The 26,032-nt window shown below is 41.7% G+C and overlaps 1 protein-coding gene and 1 pseudogene across 1 annotated transcript; both read left to right on the top strand.

Moving 5' to 3' along the window:
* Positions 1-13,796: 13,796 nt before the first annotated feature.
* On the top strand, positions 13,797-21,275 carry LOC102875514 (annotated as a pseudogene).
* An 83-nt stretch (positions 21,276-21,358) lies between these two features.
* Positions 21,359-22,282, top strand: LOC102875102 (melanoma-associated antigen G1-like). The gene has a single exon (XM_006901330.1). It carries the CDS (start codon positions 21,359-21,361, stop codon positions 22,280-22,282), a length of 924 nt encoding a protein of 307 aa, XP_006901392.1.
* Positions 22,283-26,032: the final 3,750 nt, after the last annotated feature.

Raw genomic sequence — 26,032 nt, 5'->3', positions numbered from 1 at the left:
GTAGAGAGAATGGTGCAGCGGTGAATGAATGGAAACCCAAAATCTCTGTAAATGTTTATGAAAATTAATAAAATATAGAAAAAGAAAAAAAAAGAGTGTTAATTGTGGAGCTGTACAAGCTGTAACTTTTAACAATCAGTCTCTTCTCCATATTTCACTGTGCTGCAAATTGACCCTGTAGTGAGAATCTTTGTCTTCTTTATGTAGAGCTTCAATCCATATTGAAGACTACAGTCCTTGATCTTCTGCAGCAAGCACTTCACGTGTTCTTCAGTTTCAGCAAGCAAGGTTGTATCATCTCATAACATAGGTTGTTGATGAGTATTCCTCCAATCCTGATGCCACATTCCTACTAAAGCCTAGCCCCTCCAATCATCTACTCTGCATACAGATTGAAAAGGTATGGAGGCAGAAGTCATCCCAGATACACACCCTTTCTAATTTTGAATGCAGTATTTCCCTGCTCCCTTCTGAGGACTGCTTCCTGATCCAAATATAGGTTTCACATACACACAATCAAGTGTTCTTGGATTCCCATTCTCCTCAAGGTTAACCACAACTTGTTGTGATCCACACAGTCAAAGCCTTTGCATAGTCAATGAAACACAGATCGATATCCCTATGGCACTCTTTGCCTTCTCCCAAGATCCCTCTGGCATTGGCAATAATGTATCTAGTGACACAACCTCTCCTAAACCCAGCTTGTATTTCTGGTAGTTCTCTGTCAGTATACTGTTACAGTCATTTTGGGGTAATAACCGGCCGGATTTTACTTGTGTGTGGTATTAGTGATATTGGTTCAATAATTTCCACACTCTATTGAATCACCTTTTTTTTTGGAATGATAATAAATATGGGTCTTTTACAGTCAGTTGGCCAGGTAGTTGTCCTCAAGATTTCTTGGCATAACCTGGTAAGCATGTCCAGGGCAATATATGTTTGTTGAACTATGTCAATTTCTGAGGCTTTTCTGGTGAAAAAAATCTGTTGTCAAGGACCTCTCCAGAGTTCTAATGTGGAACAATGCTCTGTAAATGCCAGTCTTGAAAAAGGGCATCATGTTTGGAAGGATGAATGATCAGCACAGGAAAGGAAGACCCTGGATGAGGTGGATTGATACAGTGGCAATGGCACCTGGTGTGTTGGAGAAGGTGTGGTTGTCTTAAGATAGAGTGAGGTTCAGAACTATTATTCATTGGGTGTCTGTGAGTCATTGTTGACTTGACAGCACATAACAACAACAAGAAGCCCAACTGAATTTCAGTTTTAAATATTGTTGTTAGATGCTATCAAGTTGAGTATGACCCATAGAGTCCATGTAAACCACAGATCTGAATCATGTCTTATCCTGTACCATCCTCTTCCTTCTGACACACCAGAACCCATGCATTAAACACTGTGTTAATTCTTCTGATTGTCTTCCTCTCTTTCATTGACCCCTCACCTTTCCAAGCCTGAGACCTTCTTGTTACTAGGGGAGGTTATTTTTTTTAGGGACGGTTATTATTCAGCTTTAGATAGATTCATGTTATTTACTATTTTAAGGTAAACCCTTAACGCAATGCATTAGCATAGACACTATAACAGTAGGTTTGAACATATCAGGGCAAGGTCAGATCTGTTGTTCACAGGGTCACTGAGTTGTAGTTGACTGTATAGCACCTGATAACAAGGTAGGCAGTTGTTGTTGTTGTTCTTATTTTTATGAGCCATTGAGTCGTCTGCCGTCGAGTCAGTCTCCCTATGTACAGCAGCTCTGAAGTCTGCGCTATCTTGAGCCAGTCTTATTGACTCTGACTCACCTACCTACTTCCATTGCCTCAGTTACAGTGTCAATCCATCTTACCCGATGTCTTTGTCTCCTGTGCTGTTCATCCACCTTTCTATACTCCTGGCCATATCCTTTATATATAAACTATCCATGGGATCTTTTTGTGCCACTCTGGTTTAATGTCCTCCCTTTGGACTGCACCATGACATTTATATAAAAGAAACATTGCTTTTCTTTGTTTTTCTTACTCAAATGGATCTTATCAATGGAATGTCCTGCTGGTGTCCTGTGCTTTCACTCTCCACATAGTCCCAGCATTTTGTGCTGAAGGAACTCTTATTTCTATAATATGAATATTATATGAATATAAATATAATATGAATATTTATTAATAGGGATGATATAAAGATAATTGATTGATGCTTTTGAGCTGTGGTGCTGGAGAAGAATGTTGAATATACTATGGACTGCTAGGAGAACAAACAGGTTTGTCCTGGAGAGGGTGAAGCTGGAATGCTCCTTGGAGTCAAGGATTCTGAAGTTTTGTCTGACATACTGTGGGCATGTTGCAAGGAAGGACTGGTCCTTGGAGAGGGACATCATGTTTGGGAGAGTGGAGAGGAAGACCCTCAATGATATGGATCGATTCTGTGATTGGTGTGGTGGGATTGAGTGTGTCTGAGATGGCGAGGTTGGCACAGGATAGAGCAGCATTTAGGGCTCTTGTACATAGGGTCGCTATGAGTCACAAGCGACTCAATGGAACATAATAACAACAACATGGTCTTTATTGTCTGTTTGTGGCTGTTGGATTTCCCAGGTAGCAAATAACAGTGACTGGATTGGAGTCTAGGGAGCATTTTGTGAAAGTCTTTATTAGTGCACTTGCAGTTGGACTTGTTGTTAGGACAGGACTCTCTGCACATTTCTCCAATTCTGGGGCTTGGAGTAGACTGCAGGGAAGGAAACTTGGCCTCACAATTTTTCAGGTCCTGGGCTACTTTGTGAGCTCTCTGTCCTAAACAACACACTTTTGAGCCCCCAGACTCTGTCTTCAAGGTTGTCCAATGCTGCTTTTCCTTTGCTGTTTGATCTGCTTTACTTGTCTATGCACTGGTCTCTAGGCTTGGCTGCCAGATCTGCTGTATCTCCTTCAAGTGAAAGACCCAGTGGAGCCTAGTGATTTTTGTTGTCTGCCCTAGGTTGTAAGAGTTCTTGCAAGCACATTTTGGTAGAGGCCAGCTTCTCATAAATTTGGGGATTATCAACAAACACCTCTTTCCTAGGAACCTCTCTTCATTCTCCATGATTACCACGGGAGATCCTTGGAGGGACATATGAGTTACTGATTTGACGTATGGCAGCCAATACATAGTAACTCCAGTTAACTATAGCAAAGTTCAACAACGCAGCAAATAACAAACTCTGGCAAGGTTGTGGTGGGAATGTAAAATGGTGCAACCACTATGGAAGGCAGTATGGTGCTTTCTGAAAAAATTGGAAATAGAAATACCATTGACCTAGCTATTTCACATTACCACTCAACTTAGGAGACTCTGGTCACAGCATAAGAAACTGTTAGCAGCTGATGAATCTGGAATCACAGAAACCAAGGAAGCTTTAGAATATGGGCTATCAGATCAAGGGCTAGACAATGGGAGATGGATGTTGAAGGGAGTGGGTAGAAGTGGAGGGGTATCTTGATGGATGGTGGAGCAGGTAAATAGGTGGGTCAGGGCACTTGTGCCAAGGGCAGGGACAACACCGAAACTAATAGTTAATTCCACAATAAGGGATATATTTTCACTTTTTCTCTTAAATGCTTATCTGTTGGATACTTCTCTAAATCTGAACATTCCGATTGACACACACTAGGAAGAAGGATTGACCATCCACTTCCAAAATAGCAGGCCTCTGAAAATCCTGTGTACAACAGAACACACATAGAATGACAGAAAGGGCAACTGAGTATGGAAATACTAAGGAAGAGGAACAGTTGTAAGGAGACACTAGTGATTGGAACATGAATGTAAGAACCATGAATGTAGGAAAATTAGATGTTGTTAAGGAGGAAATGGAACGCATAAATATTGACATACTAAGCATTGATGAGATGAGATGGACCAGCATGGGGCATTTTGAATCGGATGATCATATGATATACTACTCCAGAGGAGAAATGGGGTTGCTTTCATAATTAGAAAAGCCATTTCTAGATCCATCTTGAAGTACAATATTGTGAGTGACAGGATAATATCCATACACATACAAGGAAGTCCAGTGAATACCACAATCATTCAGATATATGCACCAACAACCAGAGCCAAAGAAGAGGAAATAGAAGATTTCTACCAACTTTTACAGTTGGAGATCGATCGAACACGCAATCAAGATGCATTGATAATAATGGGTAACTGGAATGCAAAAGTTGGGAACAGAGAAGAATCAGTAGTCGGAAAACATGGACTCGGTGACAGAAATGGAGCTGGAGATAGAATGATTGAATTTTGCACAATCAATGACTTATTCATCGCAAACACTTTTTTATTATATTTTTTTAAATTTTTATTATTTTGTGTGTGTGTACTGTCAAATCAGATCTGACAGGTACAGGAGGATATTGCTCCTCCTTCTCCGGCAGAGCATCTGGTGGATTCGAACCATGTACCTCTGGGATTGCAGTGCAGCTTCTTGCCACTAGGCCACCAGAGCTCCCCGCAACCACATTTTTTTAATTTCTTTCACTTTTTTTTTTTAACATTTTTTAAGAGACATAAGCAGGTTATACACATGGATCTCACCTGATGGTATGCATAGGAATTAGATCGATTACGGAACCGCTGGAGAAGCTCAATATCAACTGAGAAAACTAGGCCCAGAGCTGATTGTGGAACAGACCACCAACTTCTCATATGTAAGTTCAAGCTGAGGCTGAGGAAAATTAAACCGAATCCACGGGAACCAAAATTCAGAACCATCTCAAGAACAGGTTTGAGGCCTTGAACACGAATGAGTGAAGACCAGATGAGCTGTGGGAGGATATCAAGGGTATCATCCAAGAGGAGTGCAAACATTCATTACAAAGACAGAAGAGGAAGAAAAGACCAAAATGGATGTAAGAACAAACTCTGAATATTGCACTGGAGCACAGAGAAGCTAAAGTACAAGCAAGAATTTAAGATACAAAAGAGGTGAACAGAAGATTTCAAAAGGCAGCGCGGGATGACACAGTAAAATATTACACTGAAATCTGCAAGGAGCTGGAGTCAGAAAACCAAAAGAGTCGAACCCGCTCAGCATTTCTTAAGCTCAAGGAACTGAAGAACAAATTCAGACCTCAAGTTTCTATAATCAAGGATGCTTTAGGCAGAATATGAAATGATCCAGGAAGTATTAAAAGAACATGGAAAAAAATATACTGAGTCACTGTATTGACAGGAATTGGCACACAGAAGAATTTAATTAAACAACATATGAGCAAGAGCCTATGGTGATGAAGGAAGAAATTCAGGCTGCTTCCAAGGAAACAGCAAAAAAATAAGGCCCCAGGAGTAGATGGTATACCAATTGACATATTTCAGCTAACAGATGCTGCCCTAGATGTGCTCACGAAGCTGTGCCAAGAAATCTGGAGAACAACCACTTGGCCAACTGACTGGAAGAGACCTGTATTTGTTCCCATTCCAAAAGAAGGGTGACCCAACAGAATGTGGAAACTATAGAACAATATCATTGATTCCACAGGCAAGCAAGATTCTACTGAAGATTATCCAAAAACAACCGGGACAGCACATCAGCAGAGAATTTCCAGAAGTCCAGGGGTTAGAAGGGGTCGTGGTACTGGGGATATTGCCGCTAATGCTAGATGGATCTTAGCTGAAAGCAGGGAATACCAGAGGAATGTGTATCTGTGCTTCATTGATTATGCAAAGGTGTTTGACTGTGTGGGCCATAACAAATTGTGGCTGACTCTGAGAAGAGTGGGAATCCCAGAACACTTGATCATGCTAATGCGAAACTTATATTTGAACCAAGAGGCAGTCGTCAGAACAGAGCAAGGAAACACTGCATGGTTCAAAATTGGGAAGGGCGTAAGCCAGGGATGTGTCCTGCCTCCATACCTTTTCAAACTGTATGCAGAACAGATTATCCGGGAGGCTGGGCTCTATGAGGGGAAATGCGGCATCAGGATTGGTGGAAGATCTATCAACAATCTCCGTTATGCAGATGACACAACCTTGCTTCCTGAAACTGAGGAGGACCTGAAACACTTGCTGCTGAGGGCCTTCAATATGGTTTGAGGCTCAATGTCAAGAAGACAAAGAGTCTCACCACTGGACCAATTGGCAGCATCAGGATGGATGGTGAAGAGATTGAGATTGTTCATAGCTTTAGTCGGCTTGGCTCCACAATCAACACTCTTGGCACCAGCAGCCAGGAAATTAAAAAGATGTATTGCAATGGGAAAGTCTGTTGTTAGGGACCTCTCCAAAGTACTGAAGAGCAACAGTATGTCTCTGGAGACTAAGGTGCGTCTGGTACAGGCCATGGTCTTTGCAATCACTTGTTATGCTTCAGAGAGTTGGACAATGACCAAGGAGGATAGAAGGAGAATTGATGCCTTTGAGCTTTGGTGTTGGAGAAGAGTGTTGAGGGTACCATGGACTGCTAAGAAAACAGATTCATCCAGGAGAGGGTTCAACCGGCTGATCCTTGGAGGCAAGGATTCTGAGACTTCGTCTGACATACTTTGGTCATGTTGTAAGGAGGCACCAGTCCTTGGAGAAGGGTATCATGCTTGGGAGGGTGGAGGGCAGGCGCAGGAGGGGAACGCCCTCTGGGAGGTGGAATGATTCAGTGACTGGGGCAATCAGGATGAGTGTGTCAGAGACAATGAGATTGGCATAGGACAGAGCAGAGTTTAGAGCTGTTGTACATAGGGTCGCTATGAGTTGCAAGCGACTCGACGGCACATAAAAACAACAACATTTCGCTAGAAGGAATATATCCTAAAGAAACCAGTGCTGCCACTCAAATAGATAGATGCAAACTCATGTTTGTTGCTCTGTTGTTCACAATAGCAAAGAGATGGAAGCAACTCAAATGCCCATCAATAAATGAGGAGATGGAAAAACTATTGTATAATCACACAAGGGAATACTACACAGGACTGAAAAACAAGGAACTCATAAAATATTACACAACATGGGTGACCCTACAGGGTATTATGCTGAGTGAAATATCTCAGTCACAAAAGGAAAAATACTGCATAATGCCATTATTATAAAACAGGATTGACATGGTGAGTGGGGAGAAACTAAGAAAAAAGGGAATGGATAATGAACACTGCATTGGAACAGATGAAGGGAAAAAACTGTTTAAAAGGAGTATATGATTAGGCATTGTTTATATGACAGTAGTTTAGAATAAGAGATGCATAACAAAAGGGACTGGGGAGGGAGCAAATTATGCAAAAATGAATGAATTTTTTTTTAAGTGAACTGGGTGTTAGGTAGGAAAATGTGCCACAGTAAATGAAAGTTTAACTTTTCTTTAAACTTGCATAACAATCATAATAACAATTTTTAAAAAAAGAAAGTAGATTAGATCTCCAGGCCTTTCCTCCTTGTGTGTTAGTTTGGAAGGGCCAGTATTGAAAGACCAGTGTCATCACAGCAGCATGCAGGCTACTTCAACTTGACAAACTGGGACACTGATGGTGGAAAATGAAAATAAAAGAATTTTTAAAATACCCAGACGCACAAGGAAACAAATTTTGTTAAGTGACCATGGATGTAGCTTAGTTTCCTGGGATTACCATAACAAAATACTATAAATTGCTGTTGTTAGGTACCATCAAATCAACTACAATTCATAGAGACCTTGTAGACAGGTCTCAACCTTGTTCTATACTGTGCCATCCTCACAATCTCTGATATGCTGAAGCCCTTTGTTGTGATCACTGTTTCAATCCATGTTGTTGAAGGTCTTCCTCTCTTTCGTTCATCTTCAACCTTTCCCGACATGATGTCTTTTTCCAAGGCTTAACCTCTCCTTACAACATTCTTTTAAGAAACACTCTGATTACACTTCCTCCAAGACAGATTGTTTTTGTTCTTTTGGCAGGCTGTGAATTTTTTTTTTTTTTTTAGGCTGTGAGATATTTAATACCCTTCACCAGAATCACAAAGGATCAATTTTTCTTCTGTCTTTCTTATTTATTTTCTAACTTTCAGAGGCATAGGAAGTAATTGAAAAGACATGATTGCTTGGATCACGCAAACTTTAGTCTTTTAAACGGACATCTTCTGATTCCTTGACTGTGTTAATTGTGAATCTAAGTAAAATGAAATAGTTTACAACTTCATTGCCCCCCTCCATATTGATGTTCCCTATTTGTCCAGTGGTGAGGATTTTTCTTTTCTTGGTGATGTATCAAGTGCTTCAAGTTCTTTTTGCTCTCTGTAAGTGAGATTATGTTATCTGAATAACTGTGGAACATTCTTCCAATCTTTATGCCACCTTTTTCTTCATATAGTCCAGTCTCTCAAATGATTTGCCCTGCATACAGATTGAATAGGTATGAAGAAAGGATACAACTGTTAAACACACATTTCCTGATTTCCAGTGGTTCACTGGAGAAACATGAGCAGGCTTCCCTATTGAGATTTACAGTGGTGGAAGAACAATGGAGGGTTGTTTGATTGTACTGAGTGAGTATATTGTCCTGCTGTGCCTGCTGTTCTCTCATAAAGAAGAAAGAAACCCAGTTCCTACATTGTCTGGAGCAGGTATTGCAGTGAGGTTAACCTGCGGCCAAGAGACAGGAAGAGAGTGACTATGCCCAGGAAAGAGGGAAGCTTAGCTGATGAGGACTGAGAACAAGTCAAAGAATCAGCCTCCTTATCAGAGATGTTCTGGACCTTTACTGGGGTCTAGACAGGATACAGGCTGCAAGGCAGACCATTCTCAGCTTAAGAAGCAAAGACAAATGTACATCTCTCTGAGATAGAGGGGCCTTGTTTTTATTGCATGTTTTTAATCAGGTCATTTATGATATATCTCAAATGTTTCACATACTTGTAGTTTTCTATTTTTAACTTCAGAAATTTTCTACTTTTAAGTCACTTAAAAGTGACTCATGTATCTGTGACATAAGAACATTTTAGAAGAAACATAGCAATGCCTCCTACATATTACATAAAGACACACAACATAGTTTGAGAGCATTACAGAAATTTCGTAATACACGTAACAAGGACATACTCAGTGTACTCTTTTACATTAACTGAAAAAAATATTGTTATGGCAGTGAATCTTACTGTTACTGTATGGGGATACTGACCTTATCCACCAAGTGAGCAGCTTCAGAAGGTTTGCAGAGATTGGTCAGCAGACAAGTAGGCTGAGTTTCACTATCCAGTGAACTTACTGCATCACTCTCACATTCCTAGCTTATTATGTTTGATGATCTGTGTATAATTCTTTTAATTAATTGGTAAAATGCAGCTTAGCTTAGTAAAAACAAGGCATCATGTAAGTAAGACTGTGGGGAAATTTGGGGCCAGGTGAGTAGCAGAAGCGTAGTTCATATAGTATGTGGTTTAGTGGATTGTGTTTGAAGAATTTTTATTTCTTCTCTAGGCCCAAGACATCACAGAAGTGAATTGTGGCCTAAGCCATCATATCAAGGGGTGTCTTGGGGCAGGGAGAGGTGATGAATGGGTTATGCAGGAGCGCAAGCAATGCTGATATAGCAGGAGAAGGGAAGGGATAAGACACACATGTTGGGGGTTGAGTACTGCATGTATGGTTATCTCTGTAAGGGGAAGTGCTTTCATTCGCTCCTTTTGCTAAAGTGCTTATAGCATCCAATTTAAGACAGGATGCAAAGAAGGATTGGCCATCCACTGTAAAAATATAACAGGCCTTTGAAAACCCTATGTACAACAGAGCATGCTTAGAGTAGAATTAACAGGTACAGCAACTGAGGCTAAGCTGGAAATTTGGAAACATAAAGGAAAAGTTGTAAGCAGAAACAAACTATGATTGGATCATGGAATGTAAGAATCATGAGTATAGGAAAATGTCTTAACATTGTTAAGAAAGAAATGGAATGCATCAATATTGACAATATTAGGTATTAGTGAAATGAGATGGATTGGCATGGGACATGTTAAATCAGATGATCGTATAATTTACTATGCCTGTGATGAAAAGGTGAGAAGAAACTGGGTCGTTTCGACAAACAATATTGTGAGTGACAGGACAATATCCATATGCATACAAGGAAGACCTGTTAATACCATTATAATTCAAAGTTGTGTGCCAACAACCAGAGCCAAAGAGGAGGAAATAGATGATTTCTACCAACTTTTGCAGTCAGAAATCAAACATGCAACAAAGATGCATTAATAATAACAATAATAATAATACTGGAATGCAAACGTTGGGAACCAAGAATCAATAGTTGGAAAACAGACTTATGTTTTATTATTATTTTATGTAGTTGGTAACATAAATGAAGATGGAGATAGAATGACAGAATTCTGCACAATCAGTGATTTATTCATTGTAAATACCTTTCATAAGAAGCATAAGTGCAGGCTGTACACATGGATTTCACCAGATTGTATGCACGGGAATCAGATTGATTACATCTGAGGAAGGAATTGCTGAAGAAGTTAAATATCAACAGTAAAAACTAGGTCAAGTACTGATTGCAGAACAGAGTATCAACTATGCATATGCAAGTACAAATGAAAGCTAAAGAAGGTCAAATCAAATCCACAGGAATAAAAAATTCATCTTGAGTTATATCCCTCCTGAATTTAAAAAGTAACTGAGAAACAGGTTTCAGGCTTTGAACACTAATGAACAGAGATCAACTAAGTTATGGAAAGATATCGATAGTATAGTCCACAAAGAATGCAATAGGCAATTACAAATCTGGAGAAAGAAGAAAAGACCAAAATTAATGTCAGAAGAGACTTTGAATATTTTACTAGAGCACTGAGAAGCCAAAGTAGAGAGAAGAAATCAAGAGGTTAAGGGGCTGAATAGAGTATTTTAAAGGGCAGATCAGAAAGATAAAGCGAAGTATTATAATAAAGTGTGCAAGGAGCTGGAGACTGAAATGGGCCAAACTCATCTGACATTTCTTAATTTCTGAAGTTGAAGTAACTAAACAAATTCAAGCCATGAGTTGAAATACTTAATGATGCTCTGGGCCAAATATTGAATGATCCAGGAAGTATTAAAAGAAAATGGAAGGAGTATACAGAATCATTGTACCAAAAAGGATTGGCTGTAAAAGAAGAATTTCAAGAAACAATATATGAAGAAGAGGCAATGATGTTGAAGGAGAAAGTTCAGGCTGCTCTTCTCTCTGAAGAACTTAACAAAAAATAAAGCCCCAATAAGTGATGGAATTGACATATTTCAACAAACAGATGCTGGCCTGGATGTGCTCACCAGGTTAAGCCAAGAAATCTGGAGGTAACTACCTGTCAACTGACTGGAAGAGATCCATATTTCTTCTCAATCAAAAAAAGAGGTGTTCCAACAGAGTGTGAAAATGATTGAACAATATCATTATTATCACATGCAAGCAAAATCCTGCTGAAGGTTATAAAAAAAAATCTGGAACAGTACACTGACAGAGAACTAAAAGTTTATTTTATTTTTTTCCATTGTTGGACAATTTCTTCTCCCCTACCCTCTCTCCCAGCCCTCCCCCCACACAATGTACCCCTTGTTCCAGATTGTTATCATATATATAATGCCTAATCATATATTCCTTTTGGACATTTCTTCCCCTCATCTGATCTAATGCAGTGTTCATTATCTAGACACCCTCTTCCCATTCTCTCCCCAACACCTCCCCATCTGTCCTATTTTATAATAGCAGTCTTATGCATTATTTGTCATTTTGTGACTGAAATAGTTAACTCGGACTAATGTCCTCCAGGCTCCCCCATGTTGTGTAATGTTTTAGAAACTTATTGTTTTTTAGTGCTGCATAATATTCCATTGTGTGAATGTGCTATAGTGTTTCTCTCCATTAATTTGTTGATGGATGCTTAAATTGGTTCCATCTCTTTGCTACTGTGAATAACATAGCAATAAACATAGGTGTGCATACATCTCTTTGAGTCATGGCTCTAGTTTCTTTGGGGTGTATTACCAGTAGTGGAATTGCTGGATCAAAGGTTGTTTCCATTTCCAACTTTTTTATAATGCTCCAGACTGCTTCCCACAGTGCCTATATAATTTTACATTCCCACCAGCAGTGAATAGAGACATTATTGCCGATGTCAGATGGATCTTGGCAGAAAGCAAAGAGTACCAGAGGAATGTCTGTGTTTCATTGATTCTGCAAAGGCATTTGACTGTGTGGATCACAGCAAACTTTTCCTAACCTTGAGAATACTGGGAATCCCAGAACACATGATTGTGCTATGTAAAACCTATACTTGGACTAGGAAGCAGTCCTTAGAACAGAACAAACACTTCATGGTTCCAGATCAGGAAAACAGTGCATCAGGGATGCATGCATCTTGTCTCCGTACCTTTCCAATCTATATGCCGAATATATCATTCAATAGGGTGGTCTTTATGAGGAGGAATGTAACATCAGGATTTGAGGAAGACTCATCAACAACCTATGTTATGCAGATGGCAGAACCTTGCTTGCTGAAACTGAGGAGGACCTGAAGCACTTGCTGCAGAAGGTCAAGGACTATAGTCTTCAATATGGGTTGAAGCTCAACATCAAGAAGACAAGGCCAACTGGCAGAACCATGGTAGATGGAGAAGAGATTGAAGTTGTTAACAATTATTACAGTTTGCTTGGCTCCACAACCAACACTCTTGGGACCAATAGTCAGAAAATCAAAAGACGAATTGCACTGGGAAAATGTGCTATCAGAAACCTTTCCAGAGTACATAGAAGCAACAATGTCAATCTAGGGACTAAAGTGCACCTGATCTAAGCCATGGTCTTTGCAATTACTTGCTATGCATCAGAGAACTGGACAATGACTAAGGATGACAGAAGAAGAATCGATGACTTTGAGTTATGGTGCTGGAGAAGAGTTTTTAATATACCATGGACTGCTTTGAAAATAAATAGATCTGTTTTGGAGAGGGAAGTGAAACCAAGTTTTTGGAGGCTAGGATTTTGAAGCTCTGTCTCACATACTTTGGGCACATGGCTAAGAGGGACTAATCCTTGGAGAAGGAGATCATGCTTGGAAGGGTTGAGGGCAGTGCAGGAGAGGAAGACCCTGGATGAGATGGATTGATACAGTAACTGAGGCAATGGGTTTAAGTGTATTGGAGTTAGTGAGACTGACTCAGGACAATGCAGGCTTCAGTGCAGTTGTACAGAGGGTTGCTATGAGTCGCAGGTGACTCTATGGCACATAATAACAACAACATACCAGTAATAATAGTAATAACACTAAACTTTCTGTCTAGAAGACAAAGTTGAGTAAAATTATTAATGTTATTTAGAGGTTCATTGGTGCTTTGATGGCATAGTTTGCAGGGAATTTCACTGCTAACACAAAGTTCAGACCTCTGTATTGGTTGGAATCCACCAATGGCTTTGAGGGAAGAAAGATAGGCAATGTCTTCCCCTGCTATTTACAACCTCCAAAGACTGATTGAGGAGTTAGCACTGACTCCACTGTGATGTGGTGAGTTTGAGTTTGATTTAGTCAGGGACAACTCATCACAGTGACACTATACACAACAGAATCTCTGCTGTGCTTAGACCGTAGAGTCAGTGAAGTGTCAGATCGGACCCAACAGTACACAGCAAAAACTACGTTTCCTTGAAATGAAACACATGTCTTAGAAATGTATCAGTGAACTGACATAGTGATTGAACAACAGGCATAAGAGGAACAACAACTACTCTGTAGTGAACAGTTTCACATGAGTGTCCTCATTTGTTCAAACTGGTGAAACACTTTGTATGAAAAGTGTTCAACAGCTCTTTCACCAAGAACCCACCAACATGGGCCATGTTCGCACCAAAACTGTGAAGAAGGTGGTCCAGGTCATCATTGAGAAATACTACACACGTCTGGGTAATGACTTCCACATGAACAAGCGCGTGTGCAAGGAGATCGCCATTATTTGCAGCAAGAAGCTCTGGAAAAAGATAGCAGGCAGGCTATGCCACACGTCTGATGAAGCGGATTCAGAGAGGGCCTGTGAGAAGCATTCCATTAAACTGCAGGAGGAGGAGAGAGAAAAAAGAGATAATTATGTACCAGAGGTTTTAGCCCTGGATCAGGAGACCATTGAAGTAAATCCTGATACTAAGGAAATGCTGAAGCTCTTGGGCTTTTGCTGTCTGTCCAACCTCCAATTCAGTCCACAGTTGGGATGAATTTCAAAACACCACGTGGAACCATTTGTGTCTATCTGCTATGCTATAATATTTTCAATAAATGGGGGCACACACACACACACACACACACACACACACACACACACACAAAAGTGTTCAACAGTATGAAATTGTTCAAGAAAGCTCAAGATTTGGCCAAATGAATGTGAATCTATTCACTATAAATTATTATGTAAACACAAGCAAACCCATCTTCACCTTGCTTAACACCACTTCTCAGTCAAGGACTAAAACTTTGAAGAGGGGTTTTGATTTCATAGGAGTCAAAAATCAGGAGAGAGTCAGATGACAGCTATAAGTCACTCACTCAATGATTGCTGTCGGCTCAGGACTGAGTCAGCACTACTCTGCCAGTGGGTTTTTAGAGGCTATAACCTGCATGGGAAGAGATTGCCTATATTTCTTCCATCAAGCAGCTGGTGGATTTGAATTGCCTGCCTTTGTATTGGCAAGCAGTGTAATTCCCTACTCACCAGGCCACCAGAGTTCCCTGATGGCTATAGCAGAATGCTTGATGTAAAAAAAAAAAAAAAGTGAAACTAATCACTACAGACGGATAAGCGTAAGTGAAATAATGCTTACTTTGAAAGGAACGTGGAGGTTAGGGAGGTGGCTGATGTGTTGGCAGAGCGAAGGGGGGTTGCAGATGCAAGAAAAGGGAGAAACCATTCACCCACATCCTATCCACAATAAGATAACACACAAGAGTAGTTGATTTGCCATCCCTGTTGCTGGTGTAGCTTCAGAGTAAGTTTACATGGTAACATATGTGCCTAGGTGCTGGAAGTGGCAGTTTAATAGTCTAGTAGTTGAAGAAAGCCAACATGTCAGCTCCAGTGATTCACCAATGTAGAGGAACACAACAAGGCTATCCATAATGCTATAAACTCCCCAAACTATAGTTACCCAGCAACTTGCCTTTCCTAGGAGACACTTCTGGAAATTTAATCTATGCTTCCCTCAATAAAGTTTCCTTAACCCAGACGTGTAGTTCTTTAGGTCATTCTTCCATTTCTTGAATAAAACCCAGGGAAACAAGTAACATAGATAAATGATAGAAAGGGGGAGAAAATAAGAGGGGGAGAGAGAGCGCTCCACATGATAGACATAGAAGGAAAGGAGAGAGGGAAAGTGAAGGAAGAGAAGACAAAACAATTTCAGCTGACTTGTATCATGGTCAGGATGCAAAACTCACACTCACTACCTTCACTTATAGAATAACTCAATCGAACATAGAAGGCAAAATCCCTTAATTAAGTACCAGGAAGCTATGTGGTGAAGTGGTTAGGGAGCTGTGATGCAACTGCAAGGTTTAAGGCTTGGGTGAATCAGAAGGAAAGGGTGGAGAATTTGTTTTTCAGTTCTTTAAGCTTGAGAAATGCTGAGTAAATTCTCTTTATCCTCCAATTCTAGGTCTCTGCACATTCAGTTTTAATAGATCGTTTTGTTTTCTCAAGCTGCCCTTTGAAATACTGTGTTCAGCTCTATTACTTCAGCATCTCTTCTCTTTGTTTTGGGTTCTTGACGCTCTAGTACAATTTTCAGAGTCTCTTCTGACATGCATTTTGGTGTTTTCTTCCTCCTATTTCTTTCTTTTTTGTATTCTTTATGGATGATGTCCTCCCAAAACTCATCTGGTCTTTGAGCTTAAGTGTTCAAGCCTTGAAACCTATTCTTAATATTATTTTGAAATTCAGATGGGATATATTCAAGACCGTATTTTGGTTCTTGTGGACTTGTTTTCATTTTCTTCAGCTTCAATTTGAACTTTCATATGAGTAATTGATGGTCTGTTCCACAGTTAGCACCTGACTTGGTAGTGGTGGTGTTGCTATGTGCTATCAAGTCACGTGTGACTCATTGTGACCCTATGTACAATAGCCCTATCCTGAGCCACCTACCCTCAGTGCCCTAGTTACTGTATCAATCCATCTCATCCAGGGTCTTCCTCTCCTGCACTGTCCACCCTTCCAAGCATGATGTCCTTCTCTAAGGACCAGTCTCTCTTGGCCGTGTCCCCAAAGTATGTGAGATGGAGCTTCAAAATCCTAGCCTCCAAGGAGAAACTTGTGTTTACCCTCTCCAAGACAGACTTACTTGTTTTCTTGGAAGTCCATGGTATGTTCAAGACTTTTCTCCAGCACCATAACTAAGAGACATCAGTCCTTCTTCTGTCATCCAGCTCTCTAATGCATAGCAAGTAATTGTGAAGACCATGGACTGGGTCAGATGCACCTTAGTCTCTAGACTGACATTGTTGCTTTTCAGCAGTCTGAAAAGATAGGTCCCTGACAGCAGATTTACCCAATGCAATTCATCTTTTGATTTCCTCACTTCTGGTACCAAAAGTGTTGTTTGAGGAGCTGAGCCAAGCTGTAACTGTTAACAACCTCAGTCTCTTCTCCATCCATCATGTGTTGTCATGGTGAACATTTTCACTCTGTACTTATTCCTCAATTTCAAAACAGCTGAAAAAAACTGTTTTAGTATCTACCTGTTCCTCAGTTCCAAAACCAAGCACTGAAAAACTGGCCCTGTTGTTGAGAATGGTTTTCTTATTTTTCTTTTCTATTTTTCTTTATTTTTTTGGTTAGTAAAAATTTTTACTTAGTATACATCTGACCTTTGTGAAAGGATGTTCTGTAGAATTCTAGATTGCATCACTCTTCTTAAAACTTGAGTCTGAAGTTTCATTGGCAAAGCAGATGTTTTTTCTAATTATTTTTTAATGCTTTGATGATGTATACATTCCCACCTCCATACTCCCTTAACAGGCCTCTGTCAATTACATTGATTCTTGAGTATATGGTTTTGGACATCCTGTGTGGAACGGAAAGTTATTCCTCATGGTTTACCATATTTTTAGCATATTTGCATCACAACATGAAATACTATCTTACATATAGTACTGTAGTTTAATGCCTTTATCAGTTTGCATTTTCATATTAAATCACAAACATTTTATATCACTAAAAGTAATGGAATTTTAATATAGCTGTTTTGAAGTTATTATTCATATAATGGGTTTGGAATTGCTTTCCTCTGAATATATTTGGATTAAAAAGAAATTCAACTTGATTTGGTTCTTTACAGTTTATCCTCTTTCCAGTGTAGCTTTAAGGACAAAGGGAAATTGTGTTTCTTCTTTTTAAGTGTCCAAAAAATGGAGATTGGTGACCAACTGAGTTAATGGAATAACTCACATTTGACCATTAGAGTTTTACAATTAAAATATATATACACATATATACACACACACAAAGCACACACATCATAGATTAGGTTGGATAATACTCTTGAGTTCTCTTTTCTTTCTCATTGAACTCTAGGGCTAATAGAGTATTTATTAAGAAATTTAAGAGAATCCCATTATCGCATTTCTTGATCAACAATGCCTAAAATTAAACAGTAAGCTCTTCAGAGCATATGTTTCTTTTTGTAGTGTTCTTCTTACCCATTCCTGTTCAAATTGTGATTGTGGTCTCCAGTTGTCTTGCTGATGAAATGTAACATTTTCATTGCCATCCAGTCAATTCCAGCCTCCACTGGTTTCCAAGATTGTAAATCTTCATGGGATGAGACATTCATCCTTCTCTCTTTGAGCTGGCAGACATGTATTATGCCACCACATCTGCTTGAAGAGTGAAAAGAAGGAAAACCAGCTCTTCTAAACATTTATACTTGACAATTAGGATCATTTATGAACTTAACTACTAGTAGGCATTAACCAAATTACAGTCCAGTTCAACTCAAGGTTAACTTCATTGTTTTTTAGATTAAGTCCTAATTGAGTTCTGGTGGCTTAGTGGCAAGACGCTGTGCTACAATCCTGAAAGCATGTAGTTCAAATCTCACCAACTGTTCCACAGGAGAAGGGTGGGAAATCTCCTCCTGTGTAATTAACTGCCTCTGAAAACCCACCATAGAGTCAGCTATTGGTCAGTTCCAACTCTATGGTACATACAACAAGCCATAATTGAACCTTATCTTTCTTCCCCCAGAACAGCTGGTGGACTCCAACTGCTGAGATCTTTTGAGGAGCAGCCTAATATATAACCCTCCATGCCACCACAGTACTTACCTAATAGTGAGGCAGGTCCGGACTCAGGGGAACATAAGCTAAGCAAAAGCAGGAAACCTGTTTAGCTGGCTTGACCCCAGGAGCATCTGTGGGTGAACAGCTTTAACCACATAAGGGAGACATAAGTTCAGCAATAAATAGTAGAAAACTGGTCCAGCAGCTGGGAGTTGGCTGTCCAGTAACCAAAAGTGGAAACTTGAGCTAACCTATGACCTTTCTTCCTGTATACCTAACTATGGTCCCTTTATCCAATGTGTTTAACTAAGCAATCATCATGTAAAAGCAAACCAATAGAAAAGAGACTCCAACCAATGCCTTGTAAGCATATAAAGAGAACATTTTGCCTCTTGGGAGCCTGACCTTTGGGAGGCTGTGGCCTCTGTCAGCGTTCCTTATGAATAATAAATTCTTCCTTGCTTCATCAGAAGAGCTTGCAGCATTGTTCCTTTACCTGGAATCACTGGACAGGAGGTTGAAGTCTTGCAGCAATAGAGTAACTGGCAGTAATAGTTGTTAGGTGCTGCTGAAGATGATCTGATTTGTAGATGAAAACCTTGACAGTTCCTGCACGTTCTCACAATCTCTGCTATGCTAATGTTGCTGTTGTTGTTGTGTACCATCGAGTCAGAATCAACCCATAGCTGACACTCCAGTGGGTAGCTGGTGTTTTGAACCACATACCTTTGGGATTGCAGAGCAGCTCTTTACCAATAGGCCACCAGAGCTCCCTGAGATTATATAAGCCATTCTATAATAAACCATGGTGCTGATAGGAAGGAATAAACTGCAACTAAGGAAGGAGTGGTGAAGTCTTAGCCTCATCTTTGCAAACTGGAAGCACCCAGGATCTTCACTATTGTTTTGCCCACATTTAGAAATAAAAGTTTTTCCTTTAATGGTCTTACCTTTTCTTAATCTCAGTTTTTGTCTACACTTATCCTTTTTGAGTGCTCTCCATTCACAAATACTCTTGACTTTACTAGGATCCACAATCAGCACCCCTAAAAGCAGCAGAGAAGGGAAAAAAACTGTTGCAGTGGACAAATCAGCTGTGAATGCCCTCTTTAAAGGGATAAAGAGCAAGGGTATCACTTTAAAGGCTAAGGTGAACCTGACCCAAGTCATGATATTTTCCCATTACTTCCAATGTATGTGAAAGTTGGACAGTAAAGAAGGAGGACCAAAAAAAAAAAAATTATGTTTTCAAATTGTGGTGCTGGGAATAGTACTGACTAAACCATGACTTCCCAAAAGAACAGGCAAGTCTATTTAGGAGGAAGTGTATACAGCGTGCTCCTCAGAGTCAAGGATAGTGAAGCTTTGTCTCATACACTTTATGCATGTTGTCAGAACAGGCCATTCCTTGAAAATAGACATCATGCTGAGAAAGTGAGAATCAATTAAGAGTTAAGACCCTCAACAAGATGGGATAACACAGTGATTGCACCTAGGGGGTTATGTGCCATTGAGTTGCTAGCAACTCATAGCAATCCTCTATACATTAGTTCTGAACCCTTGGCCTCTCCTGAGCCAGTCTCATCATCTCTGACAGACCTAATACCATTTCTCTAGTCGGTGAGTCAATCCATCTCTTCCTGGGTCTTCCTCTCCTGCTCTGTCCCTCCACTCTTCCTAGCATGATGTCCTTCTACAAGGACTCCTAGTAACATGTCCAATGGATGTGAGACAGAGCTTCAAAATCCATGCCTCCTAGAAGCAGTTTTTTTCACCCTCCCCAGGGCAGACCTGTTTATTCTCCTGTAAATCCACAGTATATTCAATACTCTTCTCCAACACCACAATGGTGTAGGGTAAAGCAATGTTTTGATCTGTTGTTCAGACAGCGGCCATGAGTCACTCAACTCAAAGGAACCTAACAAACATGCCTAAATTTTTTTTTTTTAGGATTTTTGCCCCATTGGTATATTATTTGGTAAAGGCAACAAAATGAGGGTAGCCTAGTGGTAAGAAACTGTGCTGCATTCCCCAAGTCCCAAGGTTCAACCCACAGGAGGGACAGCTGTGAGTCGATTCTGACTTAACAGCAACTAACACTAGCATTAGGATTGGAGGGAGAGTCATCAATAACCTGCTTTATGCAGATAACATCATTTTGCTTGCATAAAGTGAGGAGGACTTGAAGCACTTGTTGCAGAAGCCCAAGGTACGGATTGCATCTTAATGTCAAGATAACAAAGATTCTTACTCCTGGATCATTGGGCAGTGCCACGGTCAACAACTTCATCTTGCCTGCATCCACATGATACCAGTAGTCAGGAAATAAGGAGCACATTGCACTGGGAAAAATCTGCAGTTAGGGACCTCCCCGTCTTGTTGAAGAGTAATGATGTCAGTTTGAGGACTGAGTCTGATTCAGACTGAGAGCTGGACAATTATTAAGGATGACCAAAAAAAAAAAAAAAAAGAAAGAAAGAATTCACTCCTTTGAACTGTGGTGTTGGAGAAGAGCACTGAACATCTCAGGGATGGCCGAGAGAACAAAGAGGTATGTCTTGAAGAGGGTGCAGCCAGACTGTTCTTTGGAGGTAAGATTGATGAGGCTTTGCCTCACATACTTTGAGCATCTTGCTAGGAGGGGCTATTTCTTGGAAAGAGACATGATGCTGGTAAGAGTGAAGGCTCTGCCAAGGAGAGGAAGACCCTCCACCTGGTGGATTGACGCATCCTCTTGTGTGAGGATGGCACAGGATAAGAAAGGGTTCAGATCCTTTGTTCATAGGGTCAGAGTCGTACTCTACTTGAAGGCACCTAACAATAACCACACAGGCAAACTAACTGCTCCTACATGCTCACACGTGATTGAGCAGTGGGACCCAGCACTCCCAGACGCCACGCCTCCCTTGTGCGCCGCCGTGAAGCAGCGAACAGCTCCCCCGCGGTTCGCCGTAGTGACGCAGCGCGCCGTGGTGACGCCATGTTCGGTCATGACGCAGCGCGCCGTGCCGCCCCGCCCCGCCTGGCGCGCTGGGTGGGTCTAGCGAGCCGCTGGCGGTTATCGTAGTCCCTGTCTTTCCGCCCGGGTCAGCTTTTGGCTCCTGACTCCCGCTTTCTTCTTCCCGACATGTTGTCCAGGCCGCGGGGCCGAGGCCGGTCCGGCGCCGGGGGCGAGCGGGAGCGGAGCCGCAGCGCCGACGAAGCCCCGAGTACCTCGCGCGGGTCGGGCGGCTCGCTGGCTTCCCCCTCCCCGCGGCCCACCCCCGTCTTCCCCGCCGCGGGACTCCGGTCGCAGAAGCAGCTGGAGCTAAAGGTGGCGGAGCTGGTGCAGTTCCTGCTTGTGCGCGACCAGAAGAAAGTGCCAGTGCGGCGCAGCGACATGCTTAAGCACGTGGTGGGAGACTACAAGGACATGTTTGCCGACCTCCTGCGGCTGGCCGCCGAGCGCCTGCGGGACGTGTTCGGATACCGGCTGGTGGAGCTGGAGCCGCGCGCGCACACGTACGTGCTGGTGAACGCGCTGGCACCGGTGGCGGAGGACGCGGCGCTGCGCGGCGACCAGGGCGCGCCGGGCACGGGGCTACTGCTGGTGGTGCTGGGGCTTATCTTCATGCGGGGTCAGGCGCTGCCCGAGGCCGAGCTCTGGGACTTCCTGCGCCGGCTCGGCGTGCACCCTGCGCAGAGACACTTTATCTTCGGGGACCCCAAGAAACTCATCACGGAGGATTTCGTGCGCCAGCGCTACCTGGACTATCGGCGGATCCCGCACACCGACCCCGCCGACTACGAGCTGCAGTGGGGCCCGCGCGCACGATTGGAGACCAGCAAGATGCAGGTGCTGCGTTTTGTGGCCGCAGTGCACGCCCAGGATCCGCAGGACTGGCCGGCGCAGTACTGCGAGGCGCTGGCCGAAGAGGCGGCGCGGGCCAGGCCGCAACCGCCGGTGGGGACCCAGGTCCGGCAAGCCGTGGGCGCCGAGGGGCGCCCTGGGCGTGGATCCGCACTCAGCTCAGGGCCGCCCACCTCCTCCCTCCCAGGTCTGCGCTCCTGAAAGACTGTGGAGAGGGCTGTTCTTCCGTCTGCCTGCCTCGTTCTTTTGGGTGAGGGAAGGCCACCAGATTGGAAACTTACCTGGAAAACTTGGACCAAGGTTCCGCATCAGCTCTGTAGGAGCTAGTACATCAATACATTGCTTCGGTACCCAGAAGAAAAAAAGCACAGTAGAATTTATCACGTTACCTCAGTTTGTGGGAGCAAACAAGTCTTAATACATGGAAGATTAAAATGCAGTTGCATATGTCTTAATGTAACCGTTTTATTTTCATGTGTTTGTGTATCTGTAACCATTTTTGCATGTTTTCTCCAAGGAGAGTAGTTTTTCTAGTATTTGTATTCATTTTCTAGTTGTATTGCTGACCGTTGAGTTTCAGTTTTTTACTGTTAGAGTTATAATAAATACATTTTTGAAGCAGTGCTTTTTAAAATAATGGGCCATGAGATTAAATTTGGCTCAAAAAGTAGGTTTTTTTGTAAAATTTGTGATACTTTGTGCTACATATAATGGAAATTTACCAATGTTTTGCTTTTAAATTTTTTTTTTTAATTTGTGTGTGTGTGTGTCCTCAAATCAGAGCTGACTGGTAGAGGTGGAGATTGCCCCTTCTCCAGCGGAGCATCTGGTGGATTTGAACTACGTGCCGTCAGGGTTGCAGCACAGCATTTTGCCACTAGGCCACCAGAGCTCGCTCCCCTAGATGTTTTGTTTCTTTATTTGTAAATGTAAATGTTTATGGTGTGAAATAATTCCACTATGCTGTTCGGTGCTGTCAGCCCCAACTCAAGACTCCAGCAACACTATCCGTGCCCCGGTATGTGCTGAAGCTCTAGTAGTAAGAAGTTGTGCTCAAAAGGAACTCTTCAAATCTGCCAGTGGCTCCAAAGGAGAAAGATGTGCAGTCTCCTCCTGTGTGATTTACAGCCTCTGAAAACTGGTTAGAGGACAACCCAGAGTCAACTCTGACAAACAACAAGAGTATCCTCCTTAGCTATGCCTTGTTAGAGGTCTGCCTACTTGGGTTAAAAATCCTCACTCCACCTCTAATTACAAACTTGGATGAGTTGCTTAACCTGGATGGAGGTACTTTCTCCCCAGTAAAATGAGGCTGGTGATGGCATATCTGCCCAAGTGTGATGAATAAATGCGATAATAGAGGAAAATACTTGTCACTGTGCCTACTGTGCGAGAATTTAGGTGCTTCATTTAAAAATAGTTTTGTCCATTTTAAAAAAAATTTATGTTCTTATTCTAGAAGTGAAATTATCAAAAGAAAGGTTTTCTAGGCTAGGAACATCTTAGAGTTTTGTGGGAAACCAGAAAGGTCAGTGTGGTGCTTTCCAGCATGGTTGGGGTAGGTTTTAAACCCAGAATCTCAGATTCTTTGCTTGGAAAGTGAGGAGAAGCCTGGGAGCACAGGAAGTGAACTGGACTGCCCTTGTGAAGGCCTTGAGAGATTTCTTAGTTTGGGGAGTTCTCCATTTTTTCATGAGTGCTGCTCTTAACAGTTTCCAAGTTGTCACCATCTATCGTGGTATCATCATTAATTAAATGAGAGAATATGATTAAGGTGCCTTTCCCCTAGAAGTCAGTTAATGTTCCCTATCCATCCTTTAAGAGTTAACAGAAATGCTGCACATCTTGGAGGAGTATTTATGCTGCAAAGGATTGTCTAGGTGGTGTGATGAAAATGGAAGCCTATGGACACATGTTTTAGAGCTAAGTGAAGGACTCAAATGTGAATCCTTGCTTAGTACAGTGTATTTGGGCTCTCTTTGCAGCACAGAATAGTTTTTACCGCTGTTAAAAGAGCTGGTCTTAAAATGCTGGTAGGAGGCAGAGCTTGGTAATCCCCTTATGACTCATCACACAGTCTCCTGAAGAGCCATCCTTGTAAATTCATCTAGAATAAATGGAATATATATATACAAAAAAGCAAATTTTTATTCAGGTGGTTAGTGATTATAATTGTAGGGGAAGGTACTGCAAGTTATCAATGAAGATAAATAACATTTGCTCAGAAAATAAGTATATGTAGACTTGGATCAGTGGGCTAGATGCTAAGCAAAAGAGTGTCTAGTAGGTCATATGTATTTCTTTGAATTGTTTTTATGTGTTGTCAAGTTGCCTGCAAGTCATAGTACCACAGCCCTAAACCCTGCTCTGTCCTGAGTCAACCTTTTTGTCTCAGACACAACTATACCCCATTACCCCAGTCATTGAGTCAATCCTTCTCATTGAGGGTCTTCCTTTCTTTCTCTGTCCCTCCACCCTCCCAAGCATGATGTGCCTCCCTCTCCAAGGTCTGCAGCATGCCCAAAGTACTTAAGACAGAGCTTAAGAATTCTTGCCTCCAAGGAATAGCTTGGTTTCATCCTCTAAGACAACCTGTTCTCTTAGCAGTCCATGGTATATTTAATACTCTTCCGGAACACTGTAGATTAAAGGGGTCAATCCTATCATTCCTAATCATTGTCCAGGTTTTTGATGCATACCAGGTAATCATGAAGACCATGGCTTGGATCGGGTGCACCTTAGTCTGACGTTGCTCTTCAGTACTTTGGAGCGTTACTAAGTGTTAAAAGAGCTGGTCTTAAAATGCTGGTAGGAGGCAGAGCTGGGTAATCCCCTATGACTATTCACACAGTCTCCTGAAGAGCCATCCTTATAAATTCATCTAGAATAAATTTATATATATATATATATATATATACCAAAAAAAAATAACAAATACTGTCCCTGACAGGAGACTTTACAATGCAATTCGTCTTGATTTTCTGGCTGCAGCTACCAAGAGTGTTCATTGAGGATTAGCATTTATTTCATCAGTGGGGTACAGTTGGTCCTGGAAGACATTCTTTATCAATATTTTTATTTCAGTGCATAAATTACCTTCTGGCTAAGCAATGAATCTCCTAGTCCTTTGCAAACTCACTGCCTTGGCCTGGTGTGCTCCAGGACTCATTTCCACCTGTACGTTCTCATGATGCCCTGGCAGACATCTCTAGGGTTGTTATGTGCCGTCGAGTCGCTTGCAACTCATAGCGACCCTATGTACAACATCCCTAAACTCTGCTCTGTCCTGTGCCAATCGCACCATCTCTGATACACCCATCCCTATTACCCCAATCACTGAATCCACCTCATAGAGGGCCTTCCCCTTCTGTGCTGTCCTTCCACCCTACCAAGCACGATGTCCTTCTCCAAGGACCTGTCCCTCCTTGCAACATGTCTAGAGTGTGTTAGACGGAGCCTTAGAATCCTTGCCTCCAAGAAGCAGCCTGGTTTGACCCTTTCCAGGATGAATCTGTTTTCCTAGCAGTCCATGGTACCCTCAATACTCTTCTCCAGCACCACAGCTCAAAGGCATCAATTTTCCTTCTATCCTCCTTAGTCATCTCTCTGGTGCAAAAAAAGTGATTGCAAAGACCATGGCTTGTGTCAGACGCACTTTAGTCTCCAGAGAGACACCATTGCTCTTCAGTACTTTGGAGAGGTCCCTAACAGCCGACTTTCCCATGCCTACTGGTGCCGAGAGTGTTGACTGTGGAGCCAAGCAAAAAAGTGTCACAAACTACCATTAACAAATTACCTTTCGTTTTAAATTTTCAAGTACAAAACTCAAAATCCTTTAATGTCTCCTTTTTCAGAGGAAAAAATCTTGTCAACTGCCATTGTATAATCCTTTACTTTGATTGCATGATTATATTCTTGATATAAAGAGGAACCTGGGAATTAGGAAAGGAC

The sequence above is a fragment of the Elephantulus edwardii genome, unplaced genomic scaffold, assembly GCF_000299155.1.
Source record: "Elephantulus edwardii isolate Elephantulus edwardi_28Jun2011 unplaced genomic scaffold, EleEdw1.0 scaffold00319, whole genome shotgun sequence".
In the NCBI taxonomy this organism is placed as follows: Eukaryota; Metazoa; Chordata; class Mammalia; order Macroscelidea; family Macroscelididae; genus Elephantulus; species Elephantulus edwardii.
Note: the sequence above shows the minus strand (reverse complement) of the source record. Positions and strands in the feature narration are given on the sequence as shown.

Excerpts from the sequence above, each read along its gene's own strand:
- LOC102875102 (XM_006901330.1), top strand. The coding sequence starts at position 21,359 with ATGTTGTCCAGGCCGCGGGGCCGAGGCCGGTCCGGCGCCGGGGGCGAG.